General features: G+C 43.0%; 1 protein-coding gene across 1 annotated transcript; it reads right to left on the reverse strand.

Annotated features, from left to right (window-relative positions):
• Positions 1–4,905: 4,905 nt before the first annotated feature.
• On the reverse strand, positions 4,906–16,166 carry LOC115073867 (indolethylamine N-methyltransferase-like). Its single transcript, XM_029572771.1, has 3 exons — positions 15,974–16,166; positions 8,534–8,741; positions 4,906–5,787 (listed from the first exon to the last, which is right to left on the reverse strand). Exons 1-3 carry the CDS (start codon positions 16,122–16,124, stop codon positions 5,349–5,351), a joined length of 798 nt encoding a protein of 265 aa, XP_029428631.1. The 5' UTR covers positions 16,125–16,166; the 3' UTR covers positions 4,906–5,348.
• Between the last annotated feature and the right edge of the window lie 269 nt (positions 16,167–16,435).

Consider the following 16,435-nt stretch of genomic DNA (forward strand, 5'->3'; position numbering starts at 1 on the left):
ACTGTGTGGTATGAATTTATTGTAATGAACGGGGTTTGTTAAAAAAAAACAACCCAAAAGTGATGCCAGTGTACTCTGTACAATAGCTCGCTGTACTAATTTTGTTTTCACTGTCCAGTCATTTTATATTGATCCAACACTGTTATATTTACCTGAATAAATATATTGGGAAAGGAAAAAAGTACTGCCAAAAGTGCTGAGCCCTGTGGTACAACAGAAGTAAGCAATTGCCAAGATGATGCTTTACCCCCAACATTCACCTGGATGGGACATCAATCTTTCCAGTCTACTGATGCAGCCAAACCTCCATAATTGTGATCTGAGGAAGGGAAGTTTAAACTTAATAATCTCACGCACGATAAATGTCTAGAGAGCAGTTTGTAGGGTGTCCATGGATTACTCTAGGTAAGCTATCTTCTTTATCCCATGTTAGGCGTAACCTTCTCTTCTCCTTCCATACTTTCTGTAGGGAGGCTACAGGTTGGTGGCAAGTAGGTCTTAAACTTATTGGTCAACTGTGGGAGGATAATAGCACTAGAGTTAAACCCTTTTCAGATTTTCAGGCTGAATATGTGATGGAGAAGGATTCAGAGCCCTTCTGTATGAGGTTGGGGGAGATTTTCAGGTGATACGAGGAAGGGGGCTAGGTGCCTAGGATACCCTCTCTTCTTCAAAAGATATTTATTCAAGAAGATATTCCCAAGAAGGACATATCACAATTTTACAAGATGCTGATTGGATGTCAGATAGCACAGTTTGTCCACTGGTGCTTATATCCTGTACTTGAATCTGGTGTAGTGACATGGAAGGGAATCTGAAAATCCACATATGAAATTTTGATCTGTAGCTGTAGAGTAGACTTAATGGTAAAGCTCCTACATTGAACCTATAGTTCCCATTATATTATACTAATTTTCTTCTGGAAATTTTAGATTATGCTAGACGGGCTGTGGGCTAGAGGAATCTTGTCTGCATGTGTGGTGGGCTTGTCCAATGATTCAATAGGAACCATCCAATCTGAATGGTGAAGTGATTGAACTCAATCCAGAACTATGCTTGCTTGGTAGATAGGGTATTGAAAAACTGAGCACTTCAAAATGGATTCTAGCAGAACACTTGATTAATTTGGACAGGTTCACCATAGCTAATATGTGGTAGCCCACTCCATTGCTGTCTCTCTGGCGCAAATAAGCTATGAAATAGAGAAGCTAACTTTTTTGATTAAATGTAATATGACTTATATGACAAAATTTGGAGCAGATACAGGACATACTTGGAAAGAAGAGATGTTGATCATTTCTTTTTCTTTTCCTTAGTTCCTTTTCTTTTTTTTGCTTTTTGATCTTGTAGGTGACTTTCAGTGTTTGTCCTTAGGGTTTCCATACCCCAGGACATTGTGGGCCTATTCATTATACTTCCATGTATAGGTTTTTCATGAGAGAGGGAACTGATGTTTTTATACTATACTATGTATGCCTCGGCTCTGTTTTCTAATGCTGAAGAATTGTGATTTGCATTGAGTTTGTGTTATGTGGCTAAATTAGTACTGAATGGCCTCAACTGTATCACACTACATGCAAATATATATATATATATATATATATATATATATATATATATATATATATATATATATTTGAAAGGATAAATGCCATGTGTACTGGTTTTCAGATGGAGTGCCTGGAGCCCAGGGCAGCATCTTTACAGGCAAAGGGCCAGAGAGCGAAGGCTAGCCACCACTACAAGTAAGAGAAAGGTAGGTAGGAGGGGGACAGGGCAAGGCAGAGGGCAATGGAAGACAGAGAGAAAACTCTACCCTGTCACAGCATTTATTTTGTGACCCTCCAACCATCGCTGTCTGCATTCATTTGTTTATTTAAGGCACTTATTCTTCATAACATCCAAACATAGTTGGTCAGTGCAAAGTACATCCATCTAAAGACCAAATGAGATTGACCACATCTGCTCAGCCAGTGCAACAGTCACCGATAACATTATACTTGAGAGCCCTGGAGCTTGAGAGCATTTTGCCACCACTGAAAATAGGAAACAGCTGTGGCAGGGAGCTCTTAACATAGCCACCATTCCCTGGCAGCACGTTCATGGAGACCCAGAATATGATGGCAGATAATTACTAGGGATGTGCATTCATTTTTCACGAATTAGACAATGTCAACGATATTATCTAATTCATTATGGTTCGGTAGCGCTGATATACATAGCGATTTTTGCCGAAATTTCGGCAAAAATTCATATTTCGTGTTAGTGCGCACTAGTGCATGGAGTGCTCGATCCAAAGCCCGAACCAATATCTTTAAACGATTCACATCTCTAATAATTACTGCAAGATCCAGCTCCTCTGCCTGGTTTCCCTTCTTGTGTGCTCATGCCAGTCTTGTTTTAATTCCACTGCTGTTTCAGCACCCCCACCACCCTTAGGAGGTGGTTCTGGGCATCCACATCCTGTCAGCTTCATGACAACCCCTTGTTCTAGTGCTTCCTTCCTCCAAAAAAATCATTAATTAAACGTTTGAGGTACAGGACTGTCCCATTATATCAACCCCTTCACCTCCCCCCCCCCCCCTCCCATCGGGTGAAGGAATCAGTGATCTGAGGCCAGAGAGTCCATGAAAGCTTTTATTAGTGCAGATAATACAGAACAGTGAAATTCAGACGCACCCATTAACACTGCATTTTAGAAAGTCACACTCTCCCCAACAATGATCCCAGCAACCCACCACCACACATATTTTCATCCACTTTCTGCATTTATTTTACTTATAGAAATTTAAAAGAAAAAAATATGATTTCTTGTATTACAAGTTCCATTCCCAAAGAGACAGGAGAAAAACACCAGAGTCCCTTGACCTACAGGAGAAGTACTTCCCATTATATATTTCCCTGGGTCGATGGGTTAAACATGATTTGGTGATGCTTGTTTTAATTTTTTTTTTTTAAATGGCCCAGGGGTATGGCTCTAACCTTTCTACAATGGACAGTCAGTGGCTGAAAAGGTCATTACCTCATTATTTATTTATTTATTTATTTTTAATTTTTATATACCGGAATTCCTGTATGCAATACAAATCAATCCGGTTTACAATTAACAAAAAGGTTGCCCTGGTCTGGGAGGTTAGACCGGGGTTTTTTACATAGAACATTGAACAATTTTACATAGAACATTGAACAATAACAATCAACCAATGAACATTTTTACAAGGAACAATGAAAGTATCAATAATAATTAACAAATAATAAATAACCTTGTTCGTGTTTTGAATAGTATGTGTGTGTTCCCCATTTTTTACAATGGACTTTAGTAGCGTATATCGACTGCAGTAAATGGTTATATAATATGTCCTCTGTTAAATGACTGTTAAATAGGCATTGCGAATAAGCAAGTACGTGTAAGAAATTAAGTGTCAAGCTATTCGTGACACCCTACAATGGTTGGATCTGAAATTCAGGAGGAGGTGCTTAGTTACACTCTGTGAATTGGAATGCTTGCCTGAAGAGCCAGGTTTTTAACCTTTTTTTGAATTCTGGTAGATTGGGTTCGAGTCGTAGGTCTGGTGGGAGCGCATTCCATTGGTGTGGTCCTGCCGTGGAGAGTGCTCTTTTTCTTAGTGTTGATTTGGCAGGAGCTGCGACTAATGTGCCTTTGTAGGCGCTTCTGATGGGTCTGGAAGATAAGTGTGGCTGAAGTTGAATTTGTAGAGATATAGGTGCGGCGTTATGGATTGCTTTGTGAATGATGGTTAAGGTTTTATATAGGATTCTCTGTTTGATGGGTAGCCAATGGAGGTTGCTCAAGATGGGGGTAATATGGTCTCTTCTATTAGTGTTAGTTAGGATTCTGGCTGCGGCATTTTGTACCATCTGTAGGGGTTTGATGCTGTTAGAGGGGAGGCCAAGTAAGATTGAGTTGCAGTAATCAAGTTTCGAAAAAATAATGGATTGAAGAACGAGGCGAAAGTCATTGAAGTGAAGGAGTGGCTTTAGTTTCTTTAGGACCTGTAGTTTAAAGAAGCAATCCCTGGTGGTTGTGTTAATGAATTTTTTTAGGTTAAGTTGGTTGTCAAGCCATGCTCCTAGATTCCTGACGTCTGCAGCGAGCTCCATGTTTTGTGCCAAGCTGTGTGCGTGGGTGTTCGGTTTGTGAGAAATCAGTAGCAACTCTGTTTTGCTGGAGTTTAGAATTAGGTTCATGCTGGAGAGTAGATGTTTAATTGGTTGAAGACAATTCTCCCAGTAGGCGAAGGTTTTTTGAATAGATTCTGTAATGGGGATGAGGATCTGGATGTCATCTGCATAGAGGTAATGAGTAAGCTTGAGTTGTGATAGGAGATGGCAGAGGGGGAGGAGGTAAATGTTGAACAGGGTGGAGAGAGGGATGAACCTTGTGGTACACCTTGGTCTGATAGGATGGGGTCAGATTCCTTGTTGTTAATTCTGACCTTGTAAAACCTGTTTGATAGGAATGATTTGAACCAACTGAGAGCTGTGCCTTTGATTCCTATGTTTGATAATTGTTCTAGTAGTTGTGAGTGATTTACCGTGTCGAACGCTGAAGATAGGTCTAACAGGACCAGTAAGAAAGACTGTTTTTTCTCCAGGTTCAAAAGTAAATTATCAGTGAGAGAAAGCAAAAGAGACTCTGTGCTTAGTGATTTACGAAAACCATATTGTGCAGGGGAAAGAATGTTGTGCTCCTCGAGATATTCGGAAAGTTGTTTATTTACGGCTTTTTCCATCAGTTTGGAGATCAGGGGCAGGTTTGCAATGGGTCTGAAGTTGGCTGGGTCCGTGGGTGATGCAGTCGGTTTTTTCAGTAGGGGTTTGAGGATTGCGAGTTTTAGTTGATTAGGAACTGTGCCCATGGCTAGAGAGGTATTTTATTTATTTATTTATTTAACACTTTTCTATACCGACCTTCATGGTAGGGACCATATCAGGTCGGTTTACATCAAAAAGGGGGAACTGTAACGAAACCGTAGGTAACAGGAAGAACAAAGTTACATTCAACAAGGGTATTGATGATTTCAGCAATAGGTTTTGTGACGGTGCTAGGGATGGCGGTGAGCAGATTAGTAGGGAGCGGGTCCGAGGGATGTGCAGATGGTTTAATTTTTTTAAGTAAATTTTCAATCTCCATGGCTGATGTGGGCTCGAATGACTCTAGTCTAGAATTCAGCGTGGGTAGGTATGTGCTATGAGGTGTTGGAAGAGTTTGATGAGTTGTAAGGGAGCTAGTAAGGCTTGAGATTTTTGTCTTGAAGTAAGTGGCTAATTAATTATGTGACATCACAGCATGCAGAATGACGAGAGGAGGCCTCTTTCTACAAGGACTACTTCACGACTGTCTGCTTACGGGCAACAAGAAAGAAGGAGGCCTTGAAATCTGTCACATGCAAGGCGGTCATGTCAACTCGAGGTAGCACATCAAGCCGTTCCACCACATAACCTGCATCACAGATCGCACTCTCTAGAAAATCCTTTTCTAAAACAATGTTCGAAAACACCTTCTGCCCAACCTTATACCTACTTGCTCCTAGCACCCCACCCGTTACTAAGTACCCTCCTGGTTTCAGCAGCGATGTGATATTCCTCAGAGCAGAGCAGAAAGATTCAGGATCCATGCAGGCACTTTGCAGACAAAGAAACGAGAGCAAGCAGTCAGCCTGAGGCAGCGTCAGCGGCTCCAGTGGGTTGCTCTTAGTGACGTCACACTTCAGTAGCCGTGTCACCGTTGTCCTCACCCTTTCTTCCTTCTCTGTCCACTTTTCCCTAAAGGAGAAGAGGAATAGGAATGAAAACTTCAGTTAAAATAAACCCTCTGGAATAAGCCTAATAATCTGAATCATGTTTAGATGTCTTGGAGACAGAATCCAGGGGCGATTCTATAATGAGACGGCAGCTTCAGGCGGCAAAATTTGGAACAGTAAAAACTGCCCCGAAACTCCTCTATTGGCCACCCCATCCTGCCGCCAAAACAACAAAGGACCCGTGAGCTGCCGGCAATGTTCCCTCTAAGCTGCGTGCGTGCGCGACCGCGCATAACTTTTCTGGAGGCTCCGCACAACTTTTCCACCGCCGCGCAGTAAGACTGGCAGGGCCGTGGTGGAGCTCATCCCGCCACAGCCCGAACAAGGCCAGCACAACATACTCTGCAAGCCGTGCACTTGCACAGGGCGGCAGCTCCGAGGAAGCGGTGGTCTGGATCCACCAGCGGCCAAAATGGACTGGAGGCTGCGGAGCCACCCGGAGGAGTCCACCCCGCGGCAGACGAATTAAAAAAAAAGCCATGGGGTGCATAGGAGGCATGCCAGACCCCTGCCTGATCCAATGTAGGAGAAAACAGCATATCCTCTGCAAAAGGCAGCAGCCGAAGCAGTGGCAGCATTTGAGTGACATCATCGCCTGTTGCTGTGGGGTCAGTTTCATGAGCGGAGCAGCGGGATTTCACAGCTCCTTCTGCAGGACTGATTCTGCAATAGTAGGAGATGATGTCACTCAAATGCTGCTCCTGCTGCCGGCTCGTGCTGGATGAGGGAGGTAATAAACTGCGCCAGGGAGTCCCAGCACTTGGAGAAGGAGGAGGAAGAGCCTGGGAGTCACTGATGAGAAGGTGGGGGAAAGTGATGAAAGCATAAGAAGGAGAGGAAAGAGCAAGGGATGGGGGGGGGGGGGGAGGGATAGCGGGAAAAAGGGGAAAAGCTGAGGTAATGAGGAAATAAAATGAAAATGGGGAATCAGCTGAGATAGTAAAGGGTGAGAAGGAGAAGAATCTCTAGAGGGACAGGAATGGGGGAAGAATTGAGGTAGTGTGAAAAGGGGAGGGAGGGAAGAGTATCTGTGGTGAGAGAAGGGGGGGAAAGTGGGGAAAAGAGGAATGATAGTGAGGGAAATACGAGGAAGAGCTGAGCTGGTGAGGTAAGAGGATGAGAAGTAAAGGAAAGAGCTGAGATAGTGAGGCCACAGTCCGTCCAATGGATCCCATCCGTCCACTGATGGACTAAGTAGAGAAGAGGTTGTGGGCTGCCGGCGGACCACATCCCACCAGCAGCTCAAGTGGAGTGGAGGCCACCTTGTGATCCCGACCCAAAAGAGGCCAAAGTGAAGAGACGGGCCCAGAGCTCCCAGGAGAGCAATTGGAAGAAAAGAAAAGGTGAAGCCCGTGTGTGTGAGATAGCGCACGCATGTGTGTGTGTGTGTGTGTGTGTGTGTGTGTGAGAGACAGCAGGAGTGCATGTGGGAGAGAGGGAGTATGTGCATCTGAGAGAGGAAGCAGGACTGTGTGAGTAGGAAGTATGTGTGAGCGAAAGAAATAAACAAGTACATTTTCAGGCTCACGCGCACATCAATTTATCTGAACGCACTTAAGCAATTTTTAAAACACATGAAGCTTATTTTAAACACTAACAAGACCGAAATATTATTACTGGAACGCAAATGCACGCGGAGCAAACTCCCATCTTTAGTTTTAGATAGCTCCTCCAAGATAAAACCTTCATTTCTCGCAAGAGATCTAGGAATAACCCTTGACACTGAATTAGGATTAAAAAAAACACATGGCTCTAAAACGTAAGGATGGTTATTTCAAACTCCTTAAATTAAGAAGATTGAAACCTCTGTTAGAACCTAAAGACTTTAGGACCGTCCTATAATCCCTTATCTTTTCGAACAGCAATTATTGTAACGCCTTATTGCTTGGCCTTCCTCAATGTACAATAAGACCGCTTCAAGTATTGCAGAACTCTGCTGCTAGGATTCTAACCGGGGTAAGACAATTTGATTACATCACCCCTATTCTAATCTCCTTATATTGGCTCCCCATATCATCACGTATACTCTACAAAATGGCGTGTGTACTCCACAATATTATATACGGACACAAAACAGAATGGCTTAGCACAGCAGTCAGGCTACATGTTTCCCAAAAAAATTTTAAGATCTGCCAACAAAGGCTTAATATCAATTACCCACAATAAAAACAGCAAGACTATGTGAAGTAAGAGAGAGGGCAATTTCTATCGCAGGACCCAAGCTCTGGAATACTCTTTCACCCCAAGCACGGCTACAATCTGTCTGATTCCAAGAAATTTAAAGCGGATTTAAAAACATGGCTCTTTACGTGAGACTATGCAGAAAGTGGGTAACCAACAGCGGACCTCTAGCTCGTGTTTTATTTTATTTAAGTATTATTTGGATTACCTTAGACTAATTTAACAGCTATATTTTAATTATTTCCACTTTGTAATTTTAGCTGTTATATTCTTTTATTGCTGTCTATTGTATTTCTCTTGTTTTAATTTTGTACACCGTTGTGATGGTTCTTACTGATGTGACGGTTTAAAAAACCTAAAGAAACCATAAACTTCTGCGGGTGCTGCAGGATCTTAGTGCAATGCTATGCTGTACAGCGCTGCACATATTACATGGGAACCCTGGAGTGCATGTCCCAGCTCTTCCACACACAAAGGCAGTCACGTCTGCTAGCGCAGCTGTGCCTTCACTCGGGCCATATCCATACCTGTCACCTTCCAATTCACACACAAACTTCACAGTGGAGCTCCAGTCAAACGTCCCCCGCACCTTCTTCAGCCACTTCTCCAGCTCTTGCAGGCACCGGTCCGAGTAATCCGAAGCAATTATTTCTCTGAAAAACTCACAGGCTGAGAGGAACTGGTAAATGGAGGCACCAGAGCCGATGTCTATCAGGGTATCTCCTCTTATAGCCCCTGCAGGAGAGAGTACAGAAACTGAATATTACACACAACAGAGGCTCTCTCTCCTCCTGTAAAGCATAAATAAAGCACAGCAGTGGCATGGCCAGAATTGATTTTTTGGGTGGGCACAAGGTTAACATGAGTGAGCTGTAGGCATGCAGGTCTGAGACCTATAGTTATATTGTTATTGAAAAATAATGCCGTATACTGTAACCTACAATGGCTTTCTAAGTAGTTTGCAACAGCTATTATGCATCATGCGTGAAACTTTAAAACATTTTAACTCAATTATTTCAAGCACTTACCAGCATTAAAAATTCCTTATCAATCTGTATTAATTTATTTTAAATTTAATGCAGTTTATAAATGCACAAGTATATCATGTAAAAAGCAAAGAAAACAAACAGATCCAATCATGTAATAAAACAAAAATGAATGTATTCATTCATGAATCCTCTTTGCAGAAAGCCAGAAATCATCATAATTACAATAAAATAGCATTAATCATCAGAACAGGTGCAAAGCAGAGCTAGGACAATTCACATTACAACAAATATGAAAATAAATATTCGGATTCTGGTGTTACCAGGGGCGGATTGGCCTATCGGGGGATCGGGCATCCCCCGGTGGGCCGATTGCTCCAGTCACATGGTCTGCCGTGGGCGGCCGTGACAGAGCCGCTTTCAGCAGACCACATGATGTGTCCTGGGCTGGCCTGGGTGGCAAATACCCAGGCCGGTCCGACATCGTGAATCCACCGCTGGGTGTTACCTCAGCAAAAAATATCCCTTTATTGCTAAACATTTGAAGGTAGGTTTTAAGACCCGAGCGAAGGCATGTACACATGCGTGCACTATTTTATATCAACTTGCTCATGTGAGCGCGAATCCCATCTTGATCACGTGGGGAGGGGGGATTTTAGTAGGTGTGCGCAGCAACGCAATAGGCCCAATTCCCTTTTCCCTCCCAGTTCGCTCCTAAGGGGAACGTGGGATGGTATTGGCGAAGCTCCAGTTGGGTCTCTGCTTGCCAATAGTGGGGATCTGCGGGGCTCCTCCCCACAGGTAGCGCCAACTCCCCCTTGTCCCAAGGGTCCACACTGCCAACACCATATCCAAAAGAAATCAAAAGTAATGGAGGCCTCAGCAATTAAATAACTATTAACACCCATGGTGCCCCTATAGAAAATCCACAAGGTAAAATGGTGGCCAGACTTTTTATATCAGAAGAACTTACCATTTACCATCTTCCACATGGGGGAGCTAACCACCCACCCCTTATCCTGTAAAGACGGGAACTTCCTAAACCCCCTACCTAACCTTCCTCCCTTTTACCCTACCAGCCCCGATCCCTAAAACCCCGCTGACCAGCCTAGAATAATTTATTTTAATACTTATCTGCAGTGCGGAGCAGCAGCAGGTTATGTGGTCATTGGGCCCCGACACACGCTTGTGCGCTGATGGTGCTGTCCCAGCCCGCCCATGCTCTGCCCAAATCCTGCCCAGACCCTGGCCAGGCCCATCCCCAGCCTGCCCCTTTTTGTTCTTACCCACTTTATTCACATATTGGGAGATACGCATATGGCTACGGGCCTCTTATGATCTGCGTGTTCGTGCGCATCTCGGTCACACAGGTATCTGCCAGATTTCCCGCATGCAGGGCTTTTAAAATTAGCCCTTAATAGCCCTTTGGTGAAGTAACACAAACTCCTGCAAAAAAAGAGACATCTAGAACCTTGCTATACCATACAGTCACAGCACTGACTCTCAGGACTCAAATAACAGCAACCTTAGGAAAAAGCAGTAATGCAAATACTACACCAGGACCTAGAACATTAATACATCACGTAGTGGAATAACAGAACAAGCTGGACTACTTCAGAGAAACTACAGGCTAGCAGAAATATGGCAACTCAGTCACAAACACACAGGCAAAACAGAGACCAACCCTTACCTAATGTAGAAATAAAAGACTACAAATTAGAAACATAAACATGTAGACAAAACTAAAATAGAAAGCCTGAGAAACTATATTCTGAGCAGTGGAAGACTGAAGAAAGAGCAAAATAGAAAAATATAAGAAATGCCCATTCCCAAAGATGGCGTATTCCAATTGCTAAAATCTCAAAATAATTTTTTTTTTAATCTTTCTTGTCTTATTGCTGTATTTTTCTAATTAGTTGGTCCCAATCTCTTTTTTACCACTTTTCACTTGTCAGTCATTTCCTAATTCCTTTTTAGGGTCTCTTCTCATTCTGTTTCTTCTCCTACTGTCTTCTTCCCTTCCTCGCTCACACACATAAAACACACACACACACACACTCATGCTTTCTCTCACAGACTCCCTCACATACACAAGCTATCACTCTCACATTCTCTACACACACACAAACCTTCACACTAACATGCTTTACCATAAACACACACGCACACACATAAGCTCTCACTCTCACATGCTCTACCACAAACACTACCTCTCACTCTCACTCCTTGGCTCCCATTCTCACATACACAGATGTCCTTCCCAGGTTCCCATTCTTATGCACACACATACACACACCCAGGCTCCCATTCTCACCGACAGTCAAATGCACACCCTGACTCCCAGTCTCACTCACATAAACATATATCCAGGCTCCCACTCTCACCCACACACACCCCCAGCCTCCCATTCTAATCACACACACCCCCAGCCTCCCATTCTCACCCCCCACATACACACACACACCCAGTCTCCCATTTTCACCAACAGTCAAATGCACACCCTGACTCACAGTCTCACTCACATAAACATATATCCAGGCTCCCACTCTCACCCACTCACATCCCCAGCCTCCTATTCTAATCACACACACCCCCAGCCTCCGTTTTCACCCCACACACACACACACCCAGTCTCCCATTCTCACCCCCTCCCCCCCCCCCCCCACCCCACCCCCACACACACACACACACGGGGCCTTTTAATTAGGCTTCGCCAAACTCCAACTTCCTCTGTCATGGTGATGAGATGCTGCAACTTTAGTTCCCTATTTATCCATTCCACCTCATTCATGATTTTATAACCCTCGATCACGTCCCTTCTCTTCTCCAAGCTGAAGTGCCCTAACCTGTTTAGCATTTCTTCACAGTGCAGCTCTTCCATCCCCTTTACCATTTTTGTTCCCTTTTCTGTACCCTTTCTAGCTCCCCTATAGCTTTTTTGAGATGGTGGTCACCAGAGCTGCACATGATACTCATGGAGCGGTCACGCCATGGATCAATACAGAGGCAAAATATTTACGTTGTTTAAAGGTTCTCAGCTTCCAAATAATTTAAACTCAGTGTAAGTGCACTGTTTCTTCCCTGGCCTGATGAAGAGAGGATTACACTTGAAAGCTTGTCATAGATATAGTAAGTTAGTCCTATAAACAAGGTGTCATCTGCAACTTGTTTATTGACCCTTAATTACACATATCCAGGTGGACTAACACAGCAACCACAGTTCTACACCTAAATAATTCCTAAGATTCTGTTTTATGTTTTAACTGCTGCCGCACACAAGCTGAGGATTTCAACGTATTGTCTACATTGTCAGCGAGATCCTTTTCTATAGTATAGTTAGGATTATATTTCCTCTATCTTCATCTGTTTGCAGTTGCCTACATTAAGTTTTGTCTGCCATCTAGGTGCCCAGTTCTCTAGCCTGACAAGGTCTTTTAATAGTTCCTCAGTCTGCTTATGTTTTAACTAATTTGAAACAGGAGGACCATATGTCCTCCTGTTTCTTCAGGCGTCACACTGATAAATCTAAGGTATGAATACAGCATGGGCAGTTAAAGAGGGGACTCAGAAGGAGATTTTTAAAAAATTTTGTGTGATTAGAATATGAAGCGCACTTCCTAAGTTTAATTCCTGAGAACCGCGTCTATTCCGCAGGCAGGCCAGGGCCAACTAGGAAGTAAGCTACAAGGAGCACTCACAGGACCACAGTGGATCCCAAAATGTTTTCCCATGAACAGGTCCCACTACATCTGGCCGTGATGGCCAGTGACAGCCTTTGGTTTTAGCAGTCACATTGCTACCCATATGAAAATCTTAGTACATGAGAACAATTTTCCTTTGAATCAAAAGATCAGGACATTGCTCCAGTAAACCTTTAATAATCACTGAGCCATGGATGCTAGTTATTTGTTTCCAAACGTTCAGAGTAAGAAGATTCTGAAAACCAAACTGCACAGGCTAACTGGCTTTCCTTTAGCCCTTCTTAATAGGGCAGCGGGGCGAGTTCTCATGCATAGTGCTGCATTTTATACTGGGTCATATGTCCCGAACACTGTGCATGAGAGCCATCGCGGAAAGACTAAACAAATTCTTTCCTTCGGTTTTTACTGATGTTGTGGAAATACCCTTTCCAGAGTTGGTTTTCAAGGATGATGACTCATATAAACGGAACTAAATTATGGTGAACCTGGAAGATATAGTAGACTAGATTTTCAAATTAAAGAGTAGTAAATCACCCGGACCGTATGGTATACAACCCAGGGTTCTGAAAGAACTCAAAAATGGAATTTCAGACCTATTAGTAAAAATTTCTAACCTATCATTAAAATCATCCATTGTACCTGAAGACTGGAGGGTGGCCAATGTAACCCCAATATTTGAAAAGGGTTCCAGGGGAGATCTGGGAAAATATAAACTGGTGAGCCTGACTTCAGTGCCGGGAAAAATCCTGGAAAATGTTATAAAGAATAAAATCATATAACATTTAGATAGACATGTTTAATGGGACACAGCCAGCATGGATTTACCCAAGAGAACTCTTGATTCACAAACCTCCTACATTTTTATGAAGGGCTGAAAAAACTTGAGGTCAAAGGTAAACTGGTGCATGTGGTGTATTTGGATTTTCAGAAGACGTTCAACAAAGTCCCTCATGAGAGGCTTTTAAGAAAAGTAAAAAGTCATGGGATAGGATGTGATGTCTTTTTGTGGATTGCAAACTGATTAAAAGACAGGAAACAGAGAGTAGGATTAAATGGTCTGTTTTCACAGTAGAAAAGGTAAGCAGTGGAGTGCCTCAGGAATCTGTACTTGGACCGGTGCTTTTTAATATATTTATAAATGATCTGGAAAGGGGGTACGATTATTGAGGTGCTCCAATTTGCAGATGAAACAAAATTATGCAAAGTAGTTAAATCTGAAGGTGATTGTGATAAATTGCAGGAGAACCTTGTGAGACTGGAAGGTAGGACATTCAAATGGGAGATGAAATTGAATGTTGACAAGTGCAAGGTGATGCAAATAGGGAAAAATAACTCTTGCTGTGGTTACATGATGTTAGGTTCCATATTAGGAGTTACCACCCAAGAAAGAGATCTAGGTATCTGTGAAAGGATGATTTTAAGCAAGCTAGCTAGATCCCCAGAAATGTTTGCACCGTGAATAGAAAGCAATGGATCAGAACAGACTCTGATGGTTGATGAGTATGGATCAATATATTGCATATACTTTAAGTACAAAGATTGTATAAAGGCATGACACTATCACCATTTGTTTCCTTCATTCCTGAGACATTCTGGCAACAATGAGCTGATAAAGAACTGGGATGGCCCCAAGGAATATCTAGTTTCTATGGGGAGATCAAAGGCTAAGGGTTAGGTCGGCCGTCATAGTTGGTGATTCGATTATTAGGAATGTAGATAGCTGGGTGCCTGGTGGGCGTGAGGATCGCCTGGTAACATGCCTACCTGGTGCGAAGGTGGCGGACCTCACGCATCACCTAGATAGGATTTTAGACAGTGCTAGGGAGGAGCTGGCTGTCGTGGTTCATGTGGGCACCAACGACATAGGAAAATGTGGGAGGGAGGTGCTGGAAGCTAAATTTAGGTTATTGTTAGAAAGCTGAAATCCAGAACCTCCAGAGTAGCATTCTCTGAAATGTTTCCTGTCCCACGCAGGTCCCCCAGAGGCAGGCAGAGCTCCGGAGTCTCAATATGTTAATGAGATGAAGGTGCAAGGAAGAGGGATTCTGTTTTGTAAGGAAATGGGGAACATTTTGAGGAACGGTGAATCTTTTCCTTGGGACCGACTCCACATTAACCAGAGCGAAACCAGACTGCTGGTGCTAACCTTTAAAAAGAATATAGAGCAGCTTTTAAACTAGAACAAAGGGTCCATCCAGCCCAGGATACTGGTCTGACCCATTATGGCATATCTTATGGTCTTATGTTCTTATGAAAGCTGACAGTTGCTCAGCAGCACATGGTTTGAAGGGAGGTATCTTCGAAAGACACTAATTAAACAGGAGAGTTAGGGCATCCTAACAGAGAGGTTCCAATGAAAGCAAAAGTAGTCCAAGAATCACCTGAGCTAAAATCTTCCAAACTGAAAAGCAGGTTGTTAATACAAACAAAACACACTTTGAAATGTCTGTAAGCCAATGCCAGGAGGCTAAGTAAGATGGGAGGTTGCAGTGTATAGCAATGAATAATGAGTTAGACTTAACTGGCATCTCAGACACATGGTGGAAGGAGGATAACCAATGAGATAGTGTTATACCAGGGTACAAATTATATAGCAATGCACAATTGAATCTTTATGGATAGAAATCCCATGTATGTTGGGGAAGAATACAGTGATAGAAATATACTAAATTCAATCTGGCCAAAATGATAAGACGGACAATGAAATCCTAAGAGAAAAGAAGGAAGTTAACCAAAGTGGTAGTGTAGTAATAATGGGAGGTTCCAATTGAATGGGTAAATGTTACATCAGGACATGCTCGAGAAATAAATGAAATAAATGACAGCTTTATGGAGCAATTGGTTCGGGAGACAGTACAGAGAAGGGCAATCAAAATGATAAAGAGAATGCAATGACTCCCCTACGAGGAAAGGCTAAAGAGGTTAGGGCTGTTCAGCTTGGAGAAGAGACAGATGAGGGGGGATATGATAGATGATAGATGTAGCTGGGTTTAAAAAAGGTTTGGATAAGTTCTTGGAGAAGTTAATAAACTGCTATTAATCAATAGGGAATAGCCACTGCTTGTTGCTGGCATTAATAGAATGGGAACTATGTAATGTTTGGGTACTTGCCAGATACCTGTGACCTGGCTTGGCCACTGTTGGAAACAGGATGCTGGGCTTGATGGACCCTTGGTCTGATCCCAGTATGGCATGTTCTTATGTTATGACCACTTGGCCTGGTTCCACTACACATACAGAAATGGCAGATAAAGAGCCAAATGAAAAATACTGCACATACCTGAAGCAAAAGTTGTAAAGAGATTTTTCAGCATGAATGACAAATACCCGCCAGTAACAAGAGCCCCCTCGGGAGTATACTGAATGTCCAAGTGAGCTCTAGGATCAAAATCCTTCTGGTAGTCTTCTTTGCCCGTGAAGTCCAGCGCCATTTTTCCCTGTCAGAGTTTGGACAAATTGTGCCTGTCTCCTGCCTCTCCCTGCTCTATTTATAAGGACAGTGGATTCCCCTGCTCAGGATATAAACATTAACTACATTGCAACAGGCACATCTAGACTTTGGCAAAGTTTAAAAACAGAATTCCTGGAAGAGGTTCTTAAGCCTTCCTGCCCTTTTATCAGCCATAAATCATCTGTACCCCAAAGGTTTTCAGGAACTGTCAGCCCTGCCTCGCTAGCAGGACCCTGTACCCACTTATGAGGGCCTTGGTAAACATTTGTGCAATGGGCCCTCTTGTGTTTT

Source organism: Rhinatrema bivittatum, chromosome 12, assembly GCF_901001135.1.
Source record: "Rhinatrema bivittatum chromosome 12, aRhiBiv1.1, whole genome shotgun sequence".
Classification (NCBI taxonomy): Eukaryota; Metazoa; Chordata; class Amphibia; order Gymnophiona; family Rhinatrematidae; genus Rhinatrema; species Rhinatrema bivittatum.

What these genes read in the sequence shown, in the direction of transcription:
- LOC115073867 (XM_029572771.1), bottom strand. Translation starts at nt 16,124, where the DNA reads ATGGCGCTGGACTTCACGGGCAAAGAAGACTACCAGAAGGATTTTGAT. An exon ending in CTTTACAACTTTTGCTTCAG is followed by an intron (nt 8,742 to 15,973) that starts GTATGTGCAGTA and finishes TCTCTCCTGCAG; the next exon opens with GGGCTATAAGAGGAGATACC. An exon ending in TGTGAATTGGAAGGTGACAG is followed by an intron (nt 5,788 to 8,533) that starts GTATGGATATGG and finishes CTTCTCCTTTAG; the next exon opens with GGAAAAGTGGACAGAGAAGG.